Here is a 25,904-nt window from a genome sequence, read left to right as displayed (position 1 = left end):
TGGAGCAGGTCCAGAGAAGAGCAACGAGGGTGGTGAAGGGACTGGAGCACAAGTCCTATGAGGAGAGGCTGAGGGAGCTGGAGTTGTTTAGCCTGGAGAAGAGGAGGCTCTGGGAAGACCTCATCACTCTCTGCAACTACCTGAAAGGAGGTTGTAGCCAGGTGGGCATAGGTCTCCTCTCCCAGACAACCAGCAGTAGGACAAGAGGGCACGATCTTAAGCTGTGCCAGAAGAGGTTTAGGTTGGATATTAGGAAAAATTTTTTTACGGAGAGAGTAATCAGACTAATTGGAATGGGCTGCCCAGGGAGGTGGTGGATTCACCATCCTTGGAGGTTTTTAAGATGAGACTGGATGTGGCACTTAGTGCCATGGTCTACTAACCACGGTGGTGTTGGATCAAGGATTGGACTTGATGATCTCAGAGGTCTTTTCCAACCTGGTCAATTCTATGATTCTATGATACATGTCTCCCTTTCAGATAGTTTACTAAACTTCTGTTGTTGTTGGTTTAACTTCAGCCAACCCTGTGAAGCCACTTGCTCACTCGCCTGCCAGTGGGATCAAGAATAGAATCAGAAGGGTAAAAGCCAGAGAACTTGTGCGTTGAGATAAAGAGTCTAATAGGGAAGGCAAAAGCCATCCACACAAGCAAAGCAAAACCAGGAATTAATTCACTGCTTCCCATGGGTAGGCATTTGCTCAGCCATCTCCAGGAGAGCAGGGCCCCATCACATGTAGCAGTTACTTGGGATGACAAAGAGCATCACTCCAAACTTCCCCTCTTTCCTCCTTCTTATATACTGAACATGATGTCCACTGGTATAGAATATCCCTTTGGTCAGTCAGGACCACCTGTCCTGGCTGTGTCTCCTCCCAGCCTCCCATGCACTCCCAACTTCCTTGCCAGCACAGCAGTACAAAAAGCAGAAAGGGCCTTGTCTCTGTGCAAGTGCTGCTTAGCAATAACAAAAACATCTCTATATTATCAACCCTGTGTTCAGCACAAATCCAGAACACAGCCCCATACCAGCCACTGTGAAGAAAATTAACTCTACCCCAGCCAAAATCAGCACACACATATCATTGAATTAGCAAGTACTGTATAGAAAACCAACAGGGAAGGATTATTTCTGAGTGTCTGAAAATACTCAGTCTTGCTTTAGTTTGCAAGTGGTGGGAACAAAAATCACACTGAAATATGGGAGGAATTAGAGAGAAGGCATAGTCAGCAGATAGGTACATCTCTGAGTCTGTTGTGGTATTCTGAAGATGACATCTGCCTGAAATAGAATTTAAAAATGTTGGCAGTTAAGTTGCTGTTGTTCTTACAGTGACTTCCTCAGCCGGGCAAGGAAGTGGGAGAACAGATTTATGTTCAGGAGCACAGAGCAACTCACCAGTGATTTGGAGGTGAAAAATAGTTTCTTTGATCGAGTGCTATTTCTTAGTTGATGAATATTTGGCTGAAACTTTTATGTTCGTCTGCAAAGCTGTTTAAATAAGGGAAATCTGAGCTGATTTCTTACTTTTAACAAACTGTGTAAAACCACAGGTTAACCACACAGATAATACAGGCAAGGAAATGAGGCTCTATATACAGGGTTTGGTATACGGGGACATTTTGAAATAGGCGTGAACTGCATACGCTTTCATAACAACATATAACTAAAAAAAAAAGGTCTGATAATCTCTCAGATGCATCATAAGATGTATCTTAGGTATTTTTCATTTAAGGTAAGAATGGGAAGAACAGTAAGAAAATAACCCACATTATTTTCAGTGTTTATCCCTAAAATAATTGTGCCGCCTCTCCAACCAATCCTGCCAGTATGTGGTGAAAAGAGTATGTGACACTTGGTTTCCACTATCTGACAAAGTGGCTTTTGAAAACAAAAGCTACCATTTTTGCATTATCTTCTCTCTATTCAGCAGAAGTAGAGAGGGTGAGAAATAACATTGCCATGCAATGCATTTCCTACAATGAGTAGGCAGTACGTTATCTGTTTTTCAGTAACAGTGTGCTGTTATAGATAAAGCAATGTGTTTTATTAGTTTCTAGTGCCAAACTGAAACGAAAAAAGAATTGGTTTGGAACAACTTTCTACACGGAATTAACTGCAGATGGAGAAATTAAGAAAACAGCAAAATCAAGTAGTTCTTCAAATCCCAAATGGGATGAGCAGCTGACAGTGTAAGTAGATTTTTTGGTTGTTTAATACTATTTATTAGACAGATGTTGCAGGCAAATATTTACTGAACTTGGATGCCTACATAGTTTGCTCTGGCTGTTGATGTCTAAATGCAGACATAAGATGATATTTGTCTCAAATGAATTTTTTTCCTCAATTCTTACAATGTTTTGAGAATATTTTTTGTACAGAGAGTGTTACTTGCATACAGTTGCTGTACAGGCTTTAGTCTTGATATTTGTTAGCGCTGTGTTAGCACAACTTACTAGAAAGAGTTACTAATTGTAAGCATGTAATTCTCAACTTTAAAAGGAAAAGAATCTCAGCTGGGTAAGTAGTAGTTATGAGGAAGTTAATTTCTTCCTCTGATGAGGAAGAAATATTAAGGGATATGCACTGAAAAACAGTTTACTGAAAAGTGACCTTGCAACTTTTCCTGATAGTTGACCTTTTTAATCTTCTTATGGTTTAGTTTGGTTTAACTGTGCTAGGGCTGTAGATATACCTAAATATGACACCGTGAAAAACTGGCAATTGGCTAGAATGCCTTATTATAGAAGCAAGATTGTACTGGTTCAGACTTGGGTCTAGAAACAGGATAGCTACTATCAAGTGGCATTGAGTCTGGGCTGGTACATATCACAGCACGTGAAGTGTCTATGTGCAATAGCCAGCTTTGTTAGTAGTACAAGCCATGCTAGGTTCTCATAACTAACAGTGCTAGAGAGGGAGGAGTGGTACAATCTACTGAACTTTGGGAAACTCCTTGCTTGGGAACACTTACTTATTTACTCCAGACCTGAGCTGAAGCAAGTAGGGTATTCATGTGCTGCATTTCTCAGTATATCAGGTTTAGTGAACTTATTATCCCTTTGTGGTATTGCAAAAGAGAATAATACAGTATTGGACCTGACGATGATTTCCAGGAGCTATTGCTAGAACAAGTACTGAGCTACCAGTATATTCACAGCAACCAGAGTTTTGCTTGAGGAGGCAGGTTTGATTTGCAGGATCTGGTGATCTGATAGAAGTGAGGTAATTTGTGATGCATAATACAACCAAGCAGACTTATTCCATCATCAGTATTACTTAGTTAGGATCTTACCCTTATATGTATGTTTAAGGTATTCTGGCCGCCTTTTCCTCTGGCTAATGGAATGGTATTGTTGCTTCAGTTGCCCAGTCTGTTTGAGGAGAAGTGAACTTATCAAATTCTCCTCAGTTCTGGGGGTCAGCAGTATATTTTGTTTCAGCAAAAACGATCCACATTGTCCAACATGTTCAAGTGAATGTAGAGTTAGTCTTGTTGTTGGGAGGGTGGGGGTTGTTCTTATTGCTTTCATCAATACTGATATAACTTTCTGTATATATTAGATCAATACTGATGGATGTGCAGCCTTTGACTTTTTGCAGTAAAGTACTTCTACTCCCATTTTTCACAGCCCAGAGCACCCTTGCAGTACTAGACCCTGTACTGCAAAACTACTCTTCAGGACCTAGCATAGATTCCCATTTTCCTTCTTGAGCAGGGGAGAGATCAATGCCAAAGGTTATCATAATACTACTGTAATTGGGTCCTTTACCTCTCTGCTTCCCTCCAATTTTTACTTTAGCTTCATCATTTGATTTTTCCCCTCTGATTTCTGTGAGTATGCCTTATGGTTTCGTATATATTTGTGGATTCCTAAAAGATGTTTTAAAAATACTTTCATGGCAAACTGACACCCATTAAGAGGGTTCTTCATGCTTGCAAGTAGCTGTTTGGTTCTTTTTTCCTTTTTAAAAAGTATTTAGTATTTTTCTTTTTATATATACTTCCCACCTTTTTCTCCTTTAATAATGTGAGATTTTAGCTAGAACTCTGGAATAATGAGAAATATGGGAAAATATGCCTTTCATAAATAAAGATATGTTTTATATAACTGAGATTTGAGTTTAGTGTAGGTTATTCTGGTACTTCTCAAATACTTAATGCTATTGTAGTAATGCACTTTAAGTTTGATCCTAAGTATAAATATCGTAGCATTTGTAGTTCTTAGTTAAAAATTTCCCCTTGCAATATGAAAACTTAGTTCATAAGTATCAGGAAATACAATGAGAAAGTGAATTAAGTTCAAATACTACTAATTACAAAAACGAATACTTTAAAATCTGTATATATTTTTTAAAAAAATGTATTTTATGTGCAGGAATGTGACTCCACAGACTACGCTGGAATTTAGAGTGTGGAGCCATCACACTTTAAAAGCAGATGCTTTATTAGGAAGAGCCACTGTAGACTTGAGACAAGCTTTGGAAATACACAATAGAAAATGTAAGTTATCATGAAGGATATTTTGAATAAAGTAGAATTATTATTACTAATCTGTATATCAAACTGGAAACCAGACTACTAACTACGCACGTAATTACAACTGACTTTCAGTTGATGTCTTTACTTGTCTCTTCTAGAGATGTCTGTGCTATTGAGAGCAATTTAAATGTAACAATGGGATATAATACTTTTGAAACAAACAGAGTTTGAGTTACTGCAAATTAAGTAAAAGCAGAAGTGATTAAATACAATGTTTTGTAGCAAACTAATAACTAATTTTCTAGAAGATCTGTTTTAGATTTGGTACCAAAAAAAGTTAAACTTTTAGAAAAGCCATGTAACTTTTCGTATTTTCCTTTTCTGGAGTCACTAATAAAAAGGCTGGATATTTTCTCTCATAATTTAGCTGACCAGCAATCAGTATAAACCATTGATTAATGAAACAATTGAGAACTTCCTTTTAGTACATTAGAGATTGTTTTTTCTATGTAACTTCTAATTTTAAATGTCTTTAATAGAATTAAAACAGGTCTTCTAATTTGCTTTTCAAAATTTTTTTCTTTAGTACAAGAAGATGGTGAATCCACACTTTAAATTCCACTCCAGAGTGGCAGTAGAATTCCAGCTAAACCAATCTTAACCTTTCTCACAAGTTAAACATACAAATCTGAGATCTCTGTTTAGGAAGTGGGGGGAAAGGAGAGCCGAAAAAAAAAAGCTTCATTTTTCTGATTCTCACAGAAAATCGAAACAATCCAAAATTAAGTGGAGCTTCTTCAGTATTATAAAGATTCTGCACAAGATTCCATAGTTAAGAAGAAAATTTGCTTTTTAAATAAGAAAAATATATCAGAAAAAAACTGTGTTTTAATGATGCTAGCAAAAAAAAGAGATTAATTAGTATTTTAACTATTTCTAGCAAAATAGTTAATGTTTTTTTACTGTAGATCCAGGGGAGATAGGATCTGACAACTTGACAAATTCTTTCAGGGAATGGTTGACTGAGTTTGTTGCACATTGCACCAAAAGTAATTTATGTGCAGTGTTTCTGATTTTGGCAAGTCAGTAGTTTGACACATGCTAGATTATCCAAGAATTCAGTGGTAGAATAGTCTGATTCATAGACTTCAGTCATCAATTATTGATACCTAATGTAAAATGAAGCACTTGAAAGGATCTTTGCTCAAGAAGATGGAAAGGGGAAGTCCACTAAATGCAGAAATTAGAATTAGTGTGGTTACTTTCTCTGCTAAACACCACCAGTATTGAATTGCAGCCCACACACCTCACAGTTTTCTTGCCAACTCAGTTGAACTACAGCCAACTCTTGATCTGTTTTAGGAAGATAACCTGTTAAAATAGCAGCAGTTAAACCAACCGGCCTTTGCAAAAGTTAGGATTCATAAATATGTTAATTTAACAACTCTGTGGTAGGCTAGTTTCTTCTTTCTCCTCTTTGACGTAGTACCATTTTCCAAATGCTCATTGCTAGATCAATAATTTGGAAGACTTGAGAGCTTTGTGCTTGTTCCAGAGATTTAAAGCCCATTGAAATCCATTGAACCTGCTCTTCAAAGTTACAGCTTGAAGGTGTTTGGCAATAAGTTATGGTAGCCTTCCCTGTTTTCATGTTTACTGTTCAATTAGGATACATGTTAAGAGGAAAAAAATAAGGAAATGCTAGTTTAATGCACAGGAGTGCACAGTGAGCTTTAACTTTAACTTGGAATGTTATCATATGGAGGGAAATATGGTAGTATGTCTTAAAAAACTAATCTTTTAATCTGAGACCACAATTACTGAAAGGTCTTAACAATTTTAACCTGATTAACGTGAACTCATAGCTTACCATGTTGAATTTATGACGTGTAGCTTAACCGTTGTACTAGTAATAGTTGATTTAGAGAGAATTACGCAGCATCCACAGCATGTTTTACCTCTGGATTATTTATGTCTCTCTGCAAATGTGACCATTGCTTGTCAGTCAGATTGAATTCTTTTATTGCACCATGTATCAATTATCTGAAAGTTTCTTTCGGTGAGAATAGTTTCTGATTTAATTTTTGGTTACCGGAGGCATCCTCTCTGTTACTGTTTAATCTTTGGAGTCACCATCTATGAAAATCCTAGTAAGGGTTTACTAAAAATAGCTTTAAAAAATCAGGAAGCACTCTATGCAGTCTTTGCATTTACTTCTTCCTCAAAAACATGTTCTCTTCAGTGGTCTTTTAGAATTAGTTTTGGAAGGGGATACAAGAAATGAACATAAGCTTTGGTTTTATAGTGAAGTTCCCAATGACTTGTAGTATTTGGATGTGTACTTCAGAAGTTGTTTGACTTTAAGCCAATTTCAAAGGGGCTTAGTGGAAATAGCAAACCTGGGAAATCATTAACAAGAAAGTACTGAAACCACATGAATTCTATAGCATATTTATAGAATATACTATATAAGTGGTCAATTAATTTTTAAAATAAACTGTGTGTTCATCCACAGCAGATGTAAATGTACACAGCTCCATAGTGATTACTGTGTTGATTTGAATCATCTGAATATATATTATAGAACTAAATACATACATCACATTTGTGTTGAAAGTCTCTTTTAATATGAATGTGATTTAGAATTTAATATTTCCTTTATCCCTTCTCTCCTTCTCTTCCCCTACCCACCCCAACTCCATTTTTAGTGGAGAAGGTGAAAGAACAGTTGAAACTCTCTTTGGAAAACAAGAGTGGCATGGTGCAAACAGGTGAACTGACAGTTGTGCTAGATGGTTTGGTTGTTGAACAAGAATCTCTTACAAATCTCAGTTCATCAGCGACCAGTAAGTTAAAACAATTAAATCAAATGGTAATATTTTAATTAAGATTTCAAACAGATATAATAAAATATTTCTGTTGAATTTGTTTCTTACTGTTCAGTAGAAGTTCAGCAAAATGGTGAAGCTGTGCATGAAAGCAGAGATGCTTCAGCAAGAAGTTCATCCAGGTTGGAATTTATTTTTGTGTTTTGTGATATATGACGTATATTAGCAAATTTTTCCGTTGAAATGTTTGGATTGTTTGTGTTTTGATGTGGTTTTTTTGTTTGGTTGGATTTCTTTTCATTTTTTTGAAGGCAATAGATTTTTACTGTTAAGGTCTAAAATATGTTGCCATAGGTTTTAGAAACATTACTTGTTTGATAATTACATAATTTAACTTGAGAAAATTAAATTGACACTTCTGTTCTTTGCTGTCAACTGATTGAAAATCTATTGAATTCTTCAGAAGAAATTAGGGAGCAGTGGTTCAGTGTGGTTTTATGTACTTATTCCATTTGTTTTCTTTTGTTGTTTAAGAACTGTTTCTACTAATGTCTACCATCTTGTTGCAATGTAGCATCTGAACGGAAGGAAAAGGAAAAAAAAAGCCTGAATTACTTCCCCCTCACCCTTTTTAAGGTTTAGATCAGGAACTTGTTTAAGAGACTTGTTGAGTTTCGCAAGCAGTATTCATAACACTGGGGCAAAGGCTTTGCCTGCTCCACCCTGAAGTGGCAAGAAAAAGACTTTGGGACCAATTTAGAACTTCGTTACTGTCTTCTCTGTTGTTATACCACCTCAAGGACTGTCTGGAGAGAAGTAGGAGTAGTTTTTTTGCTCCCTTACCACTAGTAAGACAAACAGGTCCATTTCAGAACAATTTAATGTTACTGCCCTGCTCAGGTACCCTACATGAGCCCCTTGCTGTGTAAGTTATTGACACCCGTTGGAGTGAAAAAACATGCAGTTGCTATGCATTTTAGTGACAAGGACACATTTGTCCTTGTATGCTCGACTTGATTCTTTTTTTTCAGTACATGGAGGTTTGTCTCTGTTCCCCGATGGGTGCCCAGTATGAGGGAGTGAGGATAAAAAGCTGCTTATCCTTTGTTTTCATTAGAAAGGTTTGCGACTGCTACAAGTGATTTGAAATTCATCTGCATACCATTTTGAAACAGTAGTAACAATAATTTCATTCAGCTGTTGTTGCTGGAGATAGGTCTTTTACTGGGATCCTGCTCTTGATGTTGATATTTTAATTTACAGTAGTTTTCAATACAACTATCCAACACTTTTGATTTACAGTTTTAAAATTAAGAGAGGAAGAAAAGTTTTAAGGTAGCTTCTCTGCATGTCTTTTGGAAGCTAAATTGGGTTTGTAGTACAGAGTTGAAAAGGGATAATACTTTAATTCTCTGTTTATACTACTGGTTTGGAGGTAGATAAGGTAGCATGGGAATGCTGCTTCTTCCCTTCTTAGTCTGCAAAGTTGGACTTCTACCTATTCTAACATTTTTGTCATCTGTTTAACTTTTCTTCACTATTTAGCCTCTATTCCTCGAGAAGATAGGGAGTTGGCACTGAGTGTAATTTTCAAAATATGTATCTCTTGTGGGTGGCTTTAAGCATTCTGGAATAGATTTAAGTAAAAAACCAGTGTAATTGAACAAAACTCCATTCACAAGCCCTCAAACTGCATTTATTTCCGTGTGGCCTTGTAAACACAGAGCTGCCTGTGTGTATTTGTCATCATAATGTCCCATCCTGCCAATGATGAGCATAGAGAAGCTCATCTTATTTTCCTTTTACTGAGGGAGAATTTTGTTGCTTTCTTATGGTATAACTATTTTTAGTGATATGACTAACAAACCTGATTGTTCCTGTTGCTTAATGAGAGAAAAAGTTTTCTTGCTCATAGCTGCACCTTGGAAGAGTTCCTAAGGCCTTTTTGGAAGATGTGGCAGGTGCATCAATCTGTTCAACTCAATTCCAGTATGTCATTACAAGTAAAAGAGGAAGTGAAAATGGCAAATCTTACCTATTATAAGTATCTAAAATACTCAAAACTAATTTTTGCCTTTTTCTTAGTTGTTTTGGTCTTGCACTTGACTGTTGCCCAGGCTGCAAACACCATTCCATAAACTGTTGTGATTTATGGACTACTGCCATTTCTTTATTTGTTTCTATAGCGTGATTTAGTGTAGGATTTGGTTTAGTTGTGTAACTGTTGTTTGTAATAACCTGAAATGATCTTTTATTTTTACCAAGATCGGCTTGTGACATTTCTAATGGGATAGACAATCAAGTACCTTCCAACTCTGTAGTACAGAATACATTCTGTATAGAAGCTGTTAATGGAGACAGCACACCATCTCCTACTCATGTTGCAGCCAGACCTAAAAATACACCAGTACCAAAACCACTTGAAGCTCAGCCTGTCAACAGCACTGGTAAGAAAGGGAGAGTTAAGAGAACATGTTCCGTAAGGCTTTTTTGTCTGATTGAAGTATACCTGGAGTTGGGCCACTTTTTCTGTACAATTTTTGTTGAATTTCAAAAATACTGAAAGGATGTTTTATGGCTAGAGTTTATAATCTTGTTTGTCCGCTTTTGTAAATTTTTCTGCACTAACCTCATTCTGAAATGTATTGTGTTTCACAGTCTCCCATCAGTTCTTTTCTCTGATGAAGAAAGATTAAAGTGTCCAAAAACTTCCCTGCCTCTGTCCCAGATAACAAAAACGTATTACTGATTGTCTGGAGGAAAAATAAGATTTCTTTGACAATTAATTTGAGTAACTGTAGTTAAATAACATAAATCTGATTTAGTCAGTGAACTGTTGTGCTCTGAGTCAAGATGTGTCGCAGGCTCTCCTTGCCTTCAGTTTTTTTTGAAAGATATGCTGCTTCAAAACATGTAGTGGCAAATACTGAATTTAATTTTCATCTCAAACACAAAAATGTTGATTCTGACTACAGTTAACATTCAAAACAGTAAAACAAGTGAAAATAAAGTATTTTTAAATTTTTGTTCCTCTGGCAAAACTTTGCATCTAATAATGACTGTGCTTTCTAAGCACTTTGTCTTTTCTCAGCTGTTTGAGATTACAGTGATAGCAGAGAGAAAAGATAACCTTAAATAGAAATAGGCAAGCTGTTACTAAACAGTAGAACGTAGACTGTCAAACTTTCTGTAATAGAGTGGAAAATGTGAGTACAGTTGGAAGATAGCAGAAACAATTATGAACTTTAAAAGGTAATAATTAAATTAGGCCTTGTCTGAAGCTTTTCTCTATTTGGAGAAGTTTAATTTGATTCCCCTCTCTTTTCTACTTGAGGCTAGAGGGCATATATATTATTTAGGCATTTCTCCCTTTTTCTTCAACAGTGGAGAGATCCATTTGAAATCTGTATGAGGATAGGATAATTGAAAAATAATTGGTTTGTTCAAATGGTAATGATGTAATCATCACTGAGCTTGTACTGAGGCACTGATATAACATTTTTCAACTACTGTAGCAACTGGTGGAGATGTTTTTAAGGCAAGGCATAAAGCAGGTCTCCAGCATTTGTTGATGGCACTTTTTTCCCCACTGTTGTGCATAGCAGGATTGTAATTTTATGTGATATTGCCAGAATTGCTGTTTTAGGCATAATTGGTGAGGTAATCACCTGATGTAATGTTTTATAGATCTGTTTTGGAGATCAACTTACTAATAGAGGAGATGATTTGTCAGTTATTTTGCTTCTAACTTTATTATGTAATTCTATTCACTCTTTAATGTAGATGAATTGAATTTTTTTTAACAAAAGCTGGAATTTCAGTTGGCTTTTTTCCTGTTTAAGTAAAGTTGTTGCTAGTTTAAGCAAAAGTTTGAGGAAATTGGATCAAATTGTTGGTGGTTATGATTTTTTTTATGTCATGCTTTCCATTTGCTTGAAGTAATATAAAATCATGACAGGTCTTAATGTAGTTAATTTGTTTTCTGCCATCTGGAAGTAGTGATGTATTACCCTGGAATAACTGTGCTGAAAAAGCAATGCCTTTAAAGATTTTACAAATTTTTTACTGCCTGTAAAATCATGCTTATCATTATGCATATCAAGAAAATATATATGGTGCAGTGATAATTCCTTAAAGAAACTGATTCACTAATTTAAATTCATTCCTGCGAACAGTTTTATTGTTTGTAATTCTTTGACCTGCTTTTCTGACCGTCTGTGAAAGCAAAAAATTACTGCCATTATATACATATTGCAAGTAATACATAGAATCTAGCTATTTTTTTATTTCTAAGAGTGTTATGCAGAGTTAAAGCAAAGGAACTCTTTAAAATAATGGAACAGGATTTTATAGACACTAGCATAGGGTTAAATTTTGCAGATCTATATCATTAAGGTTATGAGTGCAGAGCAATTGTGTTGGCCTCAGTCCTTAGCATGGTAAGGTGATAATATGCTGTAAGGTAGAAAATTGTTTGAAATCTATGTTGCATATTATCTTTAGTCCTGTAGAAGAATTATTCCAACTCCAAAACAGGTACAAACTGCTAAGTATAAATACAATTGTCAGTGTATGATGTCAGTTAGTGATACAGAAAATGAAAGTTGAGAATGATGTTGCACTGCTTTTTGTAGGGCCTTGACTTTTAGTGGGAGTCCTACAGACTGCCATACCTGATTTCACTTGTCTGAGACAAGATCTTGTTGTGCTGAGATACTGTTCTGTTAATCTCTGCAGATGATTGGTGTTGATGTATTGTTGGCCAAGTGGTTTTGGGAATAATAAAACCTTCTTAGCACCCTCTGCCTGCTTGAAACCTTTTATGAGGTTATGCTTGCTTGAGTTGGATTACATTTGTATTGTTCTTTAAAAGATAGAATTGATTTACTTTGTGACTGAAGTAATTTTCTTCAGTCATTGAACTATATAAAATGTGTTAGCCAATAATAATTTTTATATTTCAATCCCACTTTTGGAGGGAGATTTTTTCCAAGTTGCACAGAGGTGTAGGGTTAATTGTACAGTTCTGTACGTCAACTGAATAAGGAAAGAAATGATCCATAAGAAATGCCTCTTAGTTTTTCAAATCTCAGAGAGTAATCTCATAATATTTGGTTTTTGTGTCATACTGATCAAGATACTTTTTTGAACTTGATATAAGTGTAAAATTTAAAAAAGAAAACAAACTGTTTTCTGGAAAGCAGATGAGTGCCTCTTGCTAATCAAGAGTAAAGTGTAACATTGAGTTGACCAAGATATGCAGGAACTAAGAAATTACTTTAACAGGGAAGTGTAGAGAATGGCTTGCAGACTAAGTTTTAACTGAAGGCAGATGCATTGTGACTTTTTGTTGTCTTAGACAAAGTGCTGCTTGTGGCATTTAGGTACAACTAAAACATAGTCCTTTCAATTTCTTTACTCCAAAAGTTGGTAATTTGAAAAATAAATCTCATCAGATTCTGGTACACAAATTTTTTTTTTCCTGTTTCTCAGTTAATGGCGAGTCATCCTCCTCTGCACCTGAAGCGGGTAATTCTTCTGTCTCTGAGGCTCCAGTGACTTCAGTCGAAGCTCCCATGTCTTCAGATTGCACTAACACTACAGTAGAACCTCAGTCAGCAACAGAAGCAACTAGTTCTGAAAGCCACACTTCTGCATTACCTGCTGTGTCTGCTGGACTAGAACCTACAGCTGCAACAGACTGTGCTCAGCCTAATGCTCGAAACAGTATAGCTGCAGATGCAGCAAAACCAAGGGAATCCTCCTCCACCTCAAGTGCATCTGCAGAACCCATAAGACAGCAGCCTGGTAGTGCTAGTACAGAACCTTTGCCACCAGGGTATGTGATTTTGTTTTTAATGCTATAATTATGTTTCATCTGAATGTGAGTATAAAGAAAAAGACACTTAATTCTACACTAGCAACCAATTCTATACTGGAATTGTCAAATGCAGGTCAGATGGCTGAGACAGGGTTATTTGATCTAAAATGGGATTTGTGCTGATGCTATAACTGGCTACTCTTGTCCCAGAAAGTAACAGCTGATAACTGGTTTGCTGACATGGTATTGTGATCTCAATAGACAAACTCTTGGGCATTATGGATGTGAAGACTTTTCATTTCATATATTCAAACTTATTTGGGCTGTAATTTGTTACTCTTTTATTACCTAAACTGTGAGAATTTTGTAGGAACCAAAACACAGAGAAGTAAAAATCATTAAACTAGTTTATAAATCCTCTTAGATGCTTCTCGTGTAAGGATAGCTAGAATATTTTAATTTTACTAGACTGTTAGAAACCTCTTCTATAGTCCTAAATACAAAATTAAAAATGAAAATATAGTACATACTCAAGTGTGTGTATATATATATGTGTATAACTTAACATTGTTTTATAGATGCTTTCATGTTTGGGTGAAAAAATATCTTCAGTAACTAATTGGAAATACTGACATTTCCATAATATTGTAAATATTAACTATTTTAGCATTTTCTGATCCCAGAAATTGTTTCTTAACCCAGACTGTGTACACCTTGTGTCATTGTAGCTGATCTTTCAGAGAGCCTCTCGTGTACCTACTCCCTGTGAAGAAGGTTCAGTAATTACTAGTGACACTTCACTTGAGTTTCTGCAGTTAGATAAACATGAAAACAAACATTTAAAAATATAGAAATATATTTTTATATATAAATTGTTGGGGAAGAGTTACCTCGTTTTTAACTTTCAGACGCTCTGACAATGGAAACTTTTTATAGGTGGGAACTCCTGTGGGTATCCCCCCTTCACACACTTTTTTTTTAAATTAATTACATGCTTTCCCATTGAGGACAGGATCATGAGTTCCAGGCATAGTACACACTATGGTCAAATGCATTTTTTCATCGTTCCTCCCTGATCACGTTTCCATGTGTGGTTTTTTTTCGTGGTTCCCCATGCCCCTCTCCACTCCACCCCACAGCCTAATTGAGTCTCCATTATGTCTTGCCGTAGTAACTCTGTAAAATGGTGCTTCTCCTCTCCTCTCTTCTCTTCTTGAAATCTTAACATGTAACCTCTTAAACTGCAGAAAGCATTTTGCAGGAGTTTTATAGGATACACTGTAATAGTGAGGAAATGCACACCCAGACCAGGGAGAAGGAGGCAAGGTGTTCTGCCTGTGTTTTGAGGAACTAATTATGTATATATGTAAGAAAACCAAACATGTATCATGTATCAACTGCAGATTTTTTGTTGCATTATGGTAGTTCTCAGCATCATGAAACTTCAGTTCTTGATAATGTTTGGTCCTAGCTCCATCTTCAATGTAAATTTGCTTTGCAAAACTTAAACAGAAGAAATAATCCCCAGGGATTACCAGGACAGGAAATAGAAACACAGGAAAACCATATGATAGCACACACTTCAGGCTCACTCTGAAAGATGCTGTTGTTTGTTGGATATAGGGAACAGAGCTTCAAGATGTAAACTCCCTCTTTTTTTGAGAGAGGCATGAACTTGGAAATGCAAAGAATGCATCTCTAAGCACTTTTTGAATGAGGTTATTTTATCATCCAAGTATTGAGCAGGTAATTAATTACTTTGTTCTCAGATAGCTTAAATGTAACTTGAAAATGCTTGTGAGTATTGATGTATACTCATTTTATGTGCCAAGTTTTTTGAAGAAGTCTTTATGATGATATCAGTTGAATAGGAAGTAACTGATACATATTCTAGTGTGAATTTTCTTCAGAGTTTTAGAAAGAGTTTTGGATCCTGATATTTTCATTCAATACCAAGGTACTTTTTTGTCTTAATGGGATGTCCCAAGGAAGTATTTTCACCTTGATTTATGTGAAAGTCTCTTTGTCTTGAAGGTGGGAGCAAAGAAAGGATCCTCATGGTAGAACCTATTATGTTGATCACAACACACGAACTACAACGTGGGAAAGACCACAGCCCTTACCTCCTGGGTAATGTGGACATTTTTGAATTCAATATGATAAATATACTATTTTTTTATTTGTTTGTTGCAGGACACAAACAGCAGCTCATGAAAACTGTATTGTGCATCATATAATAAGAAATTTTAACTTTCATTTAATGTGGAATTATATTAATTGTAGCTATTGTTATAGGAATGTTGGTACTGTATATGTCACTTGTTCTGATCACTTGTTGAAATACAGCTACTAAAGTATTTTGTTCTTCCTTTAAAACTTAAACATAAAATAATGCACATATGACTGCCTTTATTTAGGTGGTGCCACTGAGTGTAGTGCCCTGATTCCAAACCTCAGATTTCCCAGCAAAGTGTTTTCTGTGGAATCTGCCAACGTTACTTGCAGTCACAGAAATTTACAGAGTTAAAAATGCAGTGACAGAGAGCTGGGCATGCTACTGCTTGAAGTATGTACTTTGTGTAGTTGTTCTTCTACCAATTAAATTGGGGAGTACTTTTGTGACCTTTAGAAATTTAAATCATGCCTGTGACTCCAGTAGTTCGTTCAAGCACTGCCTAGGAATTTAAGCATAAAAAGAATATCAGCTAGTAACATTACTGAAAAACTTAGCTGTTAACATTTGTGTTTCCTGAAAGCTGGGAAAGAAGAGTTGATGATCGTGGGAGAGTTTACTATGTGGACCACAACACCAGAACGACAACATGGCAGCGACCAACAATGGAATCAGTCAGGAACTTTGAGCAGTGGCAATCTCAACGGAATCAACTGCAGGGAGCTATGCAACAATTCAACCAACGATACCTCTACTCGGTAACTTTTACATAAAATTTAGAAATTAGTAGAGAGGTATAGATATACTTTTTGTTCTTTAACTTTAGAAAAAGTGATTTTATAACTATTCAACCAGATGTGTTATGAGATGTTCAGCATCAGTAATTCAGATTCTGATTCTTTTGAAAAATGCTAACAAAAATCGTCTACAAGGGCAGAAAGTACTTCCTTCTGAGTCTGTTCCCTAATGGAGCTTTATGTACTGCATTTTACTTAAGATTTTTCATTACAGTAATAAAAGGTAAAAATAAAGCAGTCCCTTAAACTGAAAAGGAACATAAAGGCTGAGTTATGGACATTTTGAACATTAAATGGCCTTCAAAACTGTCTTAATGATTAGGAGTCATTCATTAATACAAGTGGCAATTCTTTTACTTTGAGCTTACTTTTGAAGCTTATGCGTCTGGTTCAGCTCTGGAATTTCCTACATGGTTTTCCATTTCTCTCAAATAGTTGCTCACTTCTGCCTGAAGAAAATATGAGTAGCTTCAAAGAGGATATTCCTTGAGCCAGATTTTCCCATCTGTGATTGGATAAATAGGATAGTTGTTTTTTCAGGGTTAAGAATGATGGTGCCTGCATGTCACTGTCACTCTAAACAGTGCACTTTAACAATTGTGCTTGGCCTCTTAAAAAATGATCCAATCCCCGAGATTTTGTAAGTGATATGTAGTACAGCTGGAGTGTTTTAAAGAAGAAACCATTGAAGTACAAGTCTAAAACAGTTTCATTGGAATAGGACTCTATGCATTTGCAGATCTAACTTTGAATTTGATGGATTTTATTCACATACACCTCTGAAGTAAAGGATGCTGCAGTATTCTTACATTTAAGAATTCTCAGCCTCTCATTATCTAATTGGACATTGTATCTTGTCACTAGCAATAGCAGAAACATGCATCACCACTAATTAACTCCTGGAGCTCTGCATCAAAGTCAATTTGTCTTATGCAATTAGAGGAAGATAGAATGGTCAAGGCTGGAAGGGACCTCTGAATGCTATTTGGTCCAATGTCCCTGCTCAGTCAAGGGCACCTACAGCCAGCTGTCCAGGACTGTGTCCAGATGTCTTCTAAATATCTCCAAGGATAGAGACTCCACAGCCCCTCTGGAAACCTTTGCCAGTGCTGTCACCCTCACAGTAAAAAGTGGTTCCAGATGTTCGGAGGGAACTTCTGTGTTTCAGTGTGTGCCCATTGCTTCTGGTCTTGCCACTGTGCCCCAGTGAAAAAAGCCTGGCTCCATCCTTTTTGCACCCTCCTTCAGGTACTTTTACACATTGGTAACTTTCAATGCAAATCCAAGAATCACCACTGAAACACATCCAGCCAAGATCTCTTCCTGACCAACGTTTTGTACTTGTGTACTACTGTGATCAGTTGCATAAAGAGAAAACTCCCACTTTTCCTGATGCCAATATGGTTTTTTTTTGAGCTGGATTTATTCTTTCAGGGAACAATACATTTTTAAAATTAAATTATGTTTCTTCCTTCCTTAAATGATAACTCTTACTGAAAACCACAGACTCATTTCTTAAAATGTTCCATCTGACCTTAGAATCATTAAATGAGGATTTGTTTGTGAAGCAGAATATACCTGAAGGAAGAGAAAAGATAATGTGACTGTTTGCATCTCTTTAGAATTCTGTTTTCTAAGTATTATATCAGTTGCATAGATAGAACTCACAGTTTGTTGGGGGGAAAAAAATTGAAATTATATTGAAAAAAGTGTAAGTTTTTTACTTTAGCGTTTCTGTATACTTTTCTTCTAGAATAGTTAGGGTCAGACTCTAGCTAACTTTTCATCCTCTGGTGACATATCAGGACTCTGCCAATATAGCAGTTTATGACTGAGATTGTATTTTATTTTTGGGGAAAAAGTAGATGAATATTTTCAGTGAGTAAGAGAATGTTTCAATTACCTTGAGTGGTTAAGGCTAAACTATGTAAAGGAAGAAGAGTAGATAGGCTGTAGTTATTTTAGTTACTTTCATTTTTACCTGGATTAATTTATTGTAGTCCTTTCAGTATTGAATCTGCCTCACCCCATGCCACTGCCTACTATTTCAGTGTGTTCTGTTAAATATACAGCTGTGTGTGGCCAGCAGCCACACACAAATCCTTGGGCCTATTAAGAAGGTTGGAAATCTCTAAATTGTACCACTGTTCAGTTGTTTGGCATTTTGCTTTTGTGCACTGTTCTTTTTTTATACTCACCACAGAAAAGTCTTTGGTTAGAGGGTCATTGTGATTGTGTAGTCTCAAAAGCAGAAAAGGTTAACTGAATTTGCTGCTGAGATAATGATAATTCTCTGTTCACATGTAGTAGTTGGTGATTGGAACAAATATGCAGCTTGATTTTGAGTGTAACTAATGCATTTCCTTCTGATCCTTGCTCTGTTTCTCTTTCACAGGAAAAATATCATAGATTTGTTTTGCCTGAATTTGCTGTTGTAAACCCCTAAGTGGATTTGACTTTTTGTACTGCAAATGCTATAAAGCAGTATTAGTAGCAAGGTGTTCCTAAGATACTCTTTGGTTCCCATATATCAAAATTCCATTCTGCACATACACATGAAAAAATTTTGTGTCTACCAAACTTTAGGGGTGGATGCTTTTAGTTATAAATCAGAGCATGGATCCTACAGTCTGTGGGATTTCTGCCTTTTGTTTTTTTTCCCTATGTTTTGTATTTTTGGGAGCTACTGGGAGACTTCTGCAAGGTTACAGTATATTATGAGCTTAGCGTGGTTTTACATAATAACCTAATCCGTTTTTTTCTTTTTTTTTTTTCTTTTAACCTTACCATATGTTGGTACAATTTTACCCATCAGCATATTTTAACAAATGCAGCCGCATTTTCAAAAAATGATAAAGTCTGAAAATAGCCAAACATCCAGAGAAGTCATCGTGTATTGAGGAAGCAAAACCCCTTATGCTGGCAGTATTCTCTGTGCTTGCAAATGTTTATTATGGTAAAACGTGTTCTCAGGCAACAGCATTGTGCTTATCTGCTGATACGTGTTTCCGCAAACCTTCGATGAACTGTACCTCTTTGTGAGACCTTGCCTCTCAAGTTTGCTGTAGGAAGGGAAAGGGATATATTGAGTTGGAAACAGTGGAGGCAAGTGTGCAAATCATATCTTGTTATCATATAATCTATGTTTCTTTGCAAAACCAGATTAGTTTGCAGAACTAGCAATAATTTTAAAACACATTAAGAAAAAAATAGGAATAATATTTGGCCTAACAGGAAGTCCTCTTGTTTTTAAATAGGCTTCGATGTTGTCAGCAGAAAATGATCCACTTGGGCCTTTACCACCAGGTTGGGGTAAGTTAATTAGCTGTTGATTTCAGGAAGTGACAGTTACAGAAATTTGGAATGCAATTGTTATATACTGGCTTTTTTTCTTTTCTTTTTTTTTTCTCCCTTAGAAAGGAGAGTGGATTCAAATGATAGGGTGTATTTTGTTAATCATAACACAAAGACAACACAGTGGGAAGACCCTCGAACCCAAGGGTAGGTGTGTATATAAAAAAGATCATGCTTAATTCTTTTTTATCCTGATGTGGGAGAAACCTCACTGTATGAAATTTCTTCTGCAGTTTACAAAATGAGGACCCTCTTCCAGAGGGCTGGGAAATCAGATATACCAGAGAAGGTGTCAGATACTTTGTTGATCATAATACAAGAACGACCACATTCAATGATCCTCGTACTGGGAAATCTTCTGTGTAAGTGAGAAACTAAATATATTTTTGAATGTTTTTACCTTGTTATAGTTTAATAGTGAAGTTTTCTCATACTATAAAACAATCTACAGTTTTAGCTGGAATTACACACAAAATTATGAACAAATTCTTGTTATATAAATTTAATCTTTTTTTAAGCTTTAATTGTCAGTTTATTTATGACACCCTTTGCTGTACTGCTCTGATGTTCAATAGTTTTTCTACACTTTTTGAATACCAAGATTATAATCATTTTATAAATAGGGAGGGGAAGTGGGGTAAGCTTGAGTATTGAACTAATGGAAGTAACAGTTAAGCTTTTTAAAGAAACAACAAATGATCATTATGAGTATTGCTTATAATTATACACACTCTAGCAACGATAATGTCTAAACAAAGTAGTTCTGAATATTTCTTAAAAAGTTTGCATAAAAAACTTTAAAATAGTTTAGTTAGAAGTATTGACCCAACCTATAGTGGCTGTCTTTATGTCTTTTATGTAGGGTAGGGCTTCTGATGACATGTTGATGACCTTTCGTTCAAAGAACCTATAGTTTGCACTAGAAAGTCCTTCATAGTTCCACCAGCAGCTGAATTTATGAAGCCTAACTTAGTTGTCTTTCTCTCAGTGAAGATGGTGTCTCTCCTTTAGGTGACTTGGAATTTTTACAAGTTTAACAGGGATTTGATATGCTCTTGAGCTCTAAATTTCTCAATTTAGTAAATTGATTTACATCTTAAACCAAAAAAAAAAAAAACAAAACCAAAAAGGGGAAGGGGTGGTTGGTGGAAAGGACCCTTCCACCTTTGGTGGTTTGGCATACCAAACCATCAGCTGCATTTTGTTTCTGATTGCATCTTGCAATAAAAGTTTTTGTGTATTTTTGATATCTACATGCTGTTGTTTAGCATTGAAAGTACTGTTTGATGTCTCTGTGGTTAACGTCTCTCAAATATTTTTCCTTACAGAAATAAAGGGCCACAGATTGCTTACGAGCGTAGCTTTAGGTGGAAACTTGCTCATTTCCGTTACTTGTGTCAGGTACTGATTTAGTAATTATTTACTTATTGAAACTACATGAGTTTACATTTATATATACTGCCTTTTAATGTTATTGCCTTATGATTACAGTCCAATGCGCTGCCAAGTCATGTGAAAATCAATGTATCCAGACAGACTTTGTTTGAGGATTCCTTCCAGCAAGTAAGCCTGCAAAAATTACTGTGTTTGTTTATCAAGACAAAAATGCTTGTAGCCAGTTCAGACTAATGGTCCTTTAGGCATAGTAATCTTCCTCTGGTATTAGCCAGTGAGAAATTCTTTGGTAGGACTGTAAGAACAGAAGTATTGTATATAATGTTTTTACCAAATGATCTTTCAGCTTCCAACTGTTTACAATTGAAATGCCTCTCAAGCTTGATGTGGTTTCTGAGTATTTTAATAATTCTCAAGGGACTTCTCTTCAGTGAGCTTGTCTGTGTTCCTCTTGTGAACTTTTTGCATCTACAGCTTCCTGTGGCAATGAGTTCCGTAGCTTAACCACATTGTCTACTGTATCAACCACATCAGATTTGCTTTTCTGATTCCTGTGTGTGGCTAGATATGTTACAATATGTTGCTTTCTCCAGTTAGAACTGGTGTTCTGCTTTGTGTTTCAAAGGTTAAATCTGTGTAATTGAAGCTTACAGTTCTTAATCTCTTACAGTCTGCAGCCAATGTATGATATTCCTCCTTTCTCTGTAACAATGGAAATTCTTGCTGCTGTCACCACATCAAAACCTTCTGGGAGGGATTCTCTATAAGTAAAGAACATATATTAATGAAAGTGTATTACACTTATTCTGGATTAAATTACTTCTTTAAGTGATTTGCCTAAAACCAAAAATCATATATATCAGATGAGGTGCCTTTTTGCCTATTTTCCTTTAATAATGACTGCCTTAGGAAGAGTGTAAGAACAGGACACCATATAGCAGTCCTTTCCAGATATTCTCTCCCACTTGCTGGCAGTCTGTTGTTAAAGGATTTTAAGTCCAATTTGGTATTTTTGTGTGTAGTTCATTGATTGCATTTTCCATGAGATGGTCTAAGTACTTGGCAAACCTGTGTAACATTTGTCATATATAGCATTTCTGTATCAAAATAAAATTAAATCTGAATGAGTGATGTAGTGACAATTCATAGTTTATAACTTATTAATTATTTTTGTGGGTTTTTTTTTAATAGATTATGGCATTAAAACCCTATGATTTGAGGAGAAGACTATATGTTATATTCAGAGGAGAAGAAGGATTGGATTATGGTGGCTTGGCAAGGTAAAAGAAATTTGTTTAAAATAATTTTTATTTTTTTTAATAGCCCTCTAACCTTGATTTCTCTTGCAGTCTGACCCTGGGTACCTTTTTAGTTCTCCTAAATGTATTAAGAAGGTGGAACTGGCAGCACTGTCTATTGTTATGGGTTATAACCTTGCATTGCTAAAACTGTGGTGTCAGTTGTTCAGTTCTTTGACAAAGATTGATGTAAAAACTGGAATTTTTTAATGCCAGTTAATTGCTCTGGACTGAGTTATTTCAGAAACTTTCTATCAGAAAGTTCCATTTTCCTAGAAGTGGGGACTGTGGAAAAATGTTCTGCTTATTTGGAAAAAAATAAGTGAACACCAGATTGGGGCTGTTATGAGTAGAAAGGGTATAAACAATAGGAGAGTAGTGCAGGCATGAAGTAAGAGCAGACAGACAATGTAGGCTCCACAGGAATGCAAACCAGTTGAACTGCTGGCTTTTCTAAGATCTGAAGTGGAACTCAGAGGGAAAAATCTGATAACAAGAAAACCATAGACAAAGTATGTTTCGTCTCTTGACCATATAGAATACAACCACTCACTACTGCTGCCAGTTACTTTCAGACTGAAATGATACTTTTAGGATGAAAATTTCAGTACTACTGTAGATGCAGGGAATTGGAAGTGGTTATAGATGATAGAATTTTTCCTGTTAGGTTGGGATTTTTTAATGTAAAGGTGCTCTGTTTTGGTTTTGTTCTGGGTTTTATGTAGCTTACTGTGTTAAAATGACATTCAGTGAAAATATATAATATTTATACATAAGGAAGCTTGCCTCTGAAGATTTAGCTTCTTTGGATATGTGAGGTGTTATGCTTCTGAATTACAGTATCTGATAGGCTTTTTGGAAGTGACTGCAGGGAGGAATTCAGTTTTTGCTTTACATGGGTTTTGTTTGGTTGGTGTCCCTACTATGATGTCCTTAGGCATAGGATGGGAACTGGGCGAGTTCAAGTAGTCTGTTCCATAGAAACCAAGTATTCCAAAGAAGTGATGTTAAAATAATTTAACCAAAGTATGTTAGTCACAGAAAGTAGCAGAATAAATAGATAAATAATAAATACTTAAGTAGTATAGTTTCATAGTTAGTTAAGTCCTACCCAAGATTTTTTATGTGGTCCTGAGAAGCAGCAAGGATCTCATTGTGGCTTGAGCTGAGAATTTTTAAATGACACTGAGTAAATGTTCAGGTACTGACTACTACTGCATTAATACAAATATAAAAAGCTGATGCCCTGATTTATCAGCTGTCTTGCAGCAGGCTAGACTCGGTGCTCCCTTCAGACCTTACCTTGCATTTAGCAGGACCAATCTGACACTGTGTCTTGTGGCAAGTTTTAGCTGTTGATGTGAAAAATTCTTTGCTTCTCCAAACTTTTTGTTGATGACTGATTTATTTAATTCCTCCCTTGTTGTCTGACTTTGTTCTAATTTAAATGCCTATTAAATTTTATACTTTTATATAGAGTTAATATAATTGTCTTAGTATAAAACTTGCACAGAATGCTGTACAACATTCTCATACTTATTGAAAGATACACAGAACCCTGTTAGGGTTATCATATCCTGGCTGCCTTTCTCTGTTTACTCTTTCTTCTTAGCCTTTGAGTTGGAAATATATCATAGCGAATCATGATCCATGACTTGAGTGTCATAGAACTGTTAGGAGAAACATTCCAGCAAATCTCATTTCTATTCCCTAATCTCAAGTAAATACAGGAGTAGAAAAGATGCCTTTCAAATGTGACAGCTGAAAGGTAGTTAGAATGGAATTCATTCCCTGCACTTATTATAGGATAGACTTCTAGCTTTTTATAGGTTTTCCCTAAGCGTGGCTGTTTAGTACTGAACACTTAGTGCCTGATACAGAACTTCCTGAGAATATATGACTGCTTCTGAGATCTCTGATTACATATAAATATTATAAAGCAACAAATATAAAAATCACCTATCCAAACACTAAATACCAGATTCTGGTATTATTTCAGATTAGCTGAGCTGGAAACTGTTAAAGTGGCGAATAACATGTATTCATTTAATCTCAACAAAGACATTTTCACACTGTTGTGTTCTGCAGGCTTAACTAATGCATGGTAATTTGTTAAACCACAGTAACTCAGTGTCAGATTGGGAAAGCAAATAAGGTGTACTGAGGTTTAGGCTTATTTGTTTTGTTTTGTTTGATCTAAATTGTTTATAATAAGCTTGGAATAATCTGTGATTTTTTGAATAAAAATTTGGGTTGTAGACAGTAAAGCAGGCGTGAGGAGGATAAATGCTGTGTACTGGTTGAGGCAAGGACTGTAAGAAAAAGTATTACTAATAGGCATCTAAAACCTGTGCTCTGAGGGTGTGTTCAAGATGACAGCCTTAACTATCATTTCTAAACTTTGAAACCCATGACTTTCTAACATTATTGTTCTTGATAATGAATTTTTTATATTTAAGAAGTATATAATACCACATATTATTCTGTGATTCTTATACAACACTGTATTTTTCAAAGTTTGCATATATTTTGACCATTTTGCTAGTTACCTAAGGGGAATGATGATAAACATCTGTATTTGATGGTTTTTATGTGTATACATGTTTTTTTTCCTTAGAGAATGGTTTTTCTTGCTTTCCCATGAAGTACTGAACCCTATGTACTGCCTATTTGAGTATGCTGGCAAGAGCAACTATTGCCTGCAGATAAATCCAGCATCAACAATCAATCCTGACCATCTTTCATATTTCTGTTTCATTGGGCGCTTTATTGCCATGGTAGGTTAGATTTTTAAGGTTTTATATTTGCTGTAGCTATACATTTATTCCTGAATAGTATTTGTTTTTACAGTTATTAAAGGTTATATTAATCTCTCAGAAATGGAAGATTAAAAGCATATAAGGTTATTGAGCCAAAATATTCCCTAAGAGTTAAGTCTCTTATGCATTTATGTCTCCTGGGAGAGTGATGAAAATTAATATGACATTCAGTATAATATTTTATTTTCATCAATTGGATGTGTGTGCTTCATGCAAACCACTGTTTGATTGAGTGTCTGAATACCGATGCTCTGAAAAATGTGACTAGTATTTTGTGAAAAAGGCTCCTCAGTTAGACTTGGTATACCTTACTGTATTTGAAAAAATTAGAATGCAGAGTACACTGAGCCTTTTTTTAACTGTACATGCTTGGAAACAAAAGTCAAACACTGAGGAGAACAGAAGCTGTTAGGGAGCTGGTTCTCTGCCATCTAGTCTTGTAAACTAGAAGTTGGGGAGGCATGTTGTGTCACTTCTGGTGTCACTGTGTCGGTTTTCTATAGTGACTCCTGTTCTGTTACATTTCTTTCTTTCCATGTAGCAATACAGTCATCTTTCCACATAATCATCATGTCTACAGGTAGTCCTCAGCAACATCCCTGAACATGGTGAATAGTGAAACCAAAAAGAGTAGATAAAAGTACATTTTCATATTGAAGAGAATGTTGTCTTTTGTTGTTCAGGCTTTTTGTACGAAATTAGAATAAATACAAGCCAAGTGTAATATAAATGAAAAAATATTATCAGACTTATAATAATTTAGGTTTGGGCTGTTTCTTGGTTTTGCTTTTCTTATAGATGCTTTCTGAGATATTTATTCAGTTTTGACAGTAACACCTCTGCTTCCAAGAATTTTATGGCTGAGTTCACCATTTCTGTACTGTCATGACAATTTATCTCTTTGGGTTAATGCTTTCAATTGGCTGCCAACTTTT

General features: G+C 35.7%; 1 protein-coding gene across 2 annotated transcripts in view; it reads left to right on the top strand.

Annotated features, from left to right (window-relative positions):
- Positions 1-25,904, top strand: part of WWP1 (WW domain containing E3 ubiquitin protein ligase 1) — a 56,008-nt gene that overhangs the window by 21,082 nt on the left and 9,022 nt on the right. Inside the window, exons 3-17 of one of the 2 annotated variants that reach the window (XM_025895631.2) lie at positions 2,055-2,193; positions 4,381-4,505; positions 7,193-7,330; positions 7,431-7,494; positions 9,578-9,759; positions 12,806-13,151; positions 15,168-15,263; positions 15,890-16,064; positions 19,361-19,415; positions 19,520-19,604; positions 19,691-19,819; positions 20,786-20,858; positions 20,949-21,020; positions 22,044-22,132; positions 24,768-24,927. In XM_025895631.2, coding sequence (XP_025751416.2) covers positions 2,055-2,193; positions 4,381-4,505; positions 7,193-7,330; positions 7,431-7,494; positions 9,578-9,759; positions 12,806-13,151; positions 15,168-15,263; positions 15,890-16,064; positions 19,361-19,415; positions 19,520-19,604; positions 19,691-19,819; positions 20,786-20,858; positions 20,949-21,020; positions 22,044-22,132; positions 24,768-24,927 — 1,928 coding nt within the window. Of the gene's footprint in view, positions 1-2,054; positions 2,194-4,380; positions 4,506-7,192; positions 7,331-7,427; positions 7,495-9,577; positions 9,760-12,805; positions 13,152-15,167; positions 15,264-15,889; positions 16,065-19,360; positions 19,416-19,519; positions 19,605-19,690; positions 19,820-20,785; positions 20,859-20,948; positions 21,021-22,043; positions 22,133-24,767; positions 24,928-25,904 lie in introns of both variants that reach the window. The other variant, XM_018078755.3, reaches the window with a different exon arrangement.

Source organism: Manacus vitellinus, unplaced genomic scaffold, assembly GCF_001715985.3.
Source record: "Manacus vitellinus isolate BGI_N305 unplaced genomic scaffold, ASM171598v3 scaffold_1_pilon, whole genome shotgun sequence".
Classification (NCBI taxonomy): domain Eukaryota; kingdom Metazoa; phylum Chordata; class Aves; order Passeriformes; family Pipridae; genus Manacus; species Manacus vitellinus.
This window is presented reverse-complemented; position numbering and strand designations above follow the sequence as displayed.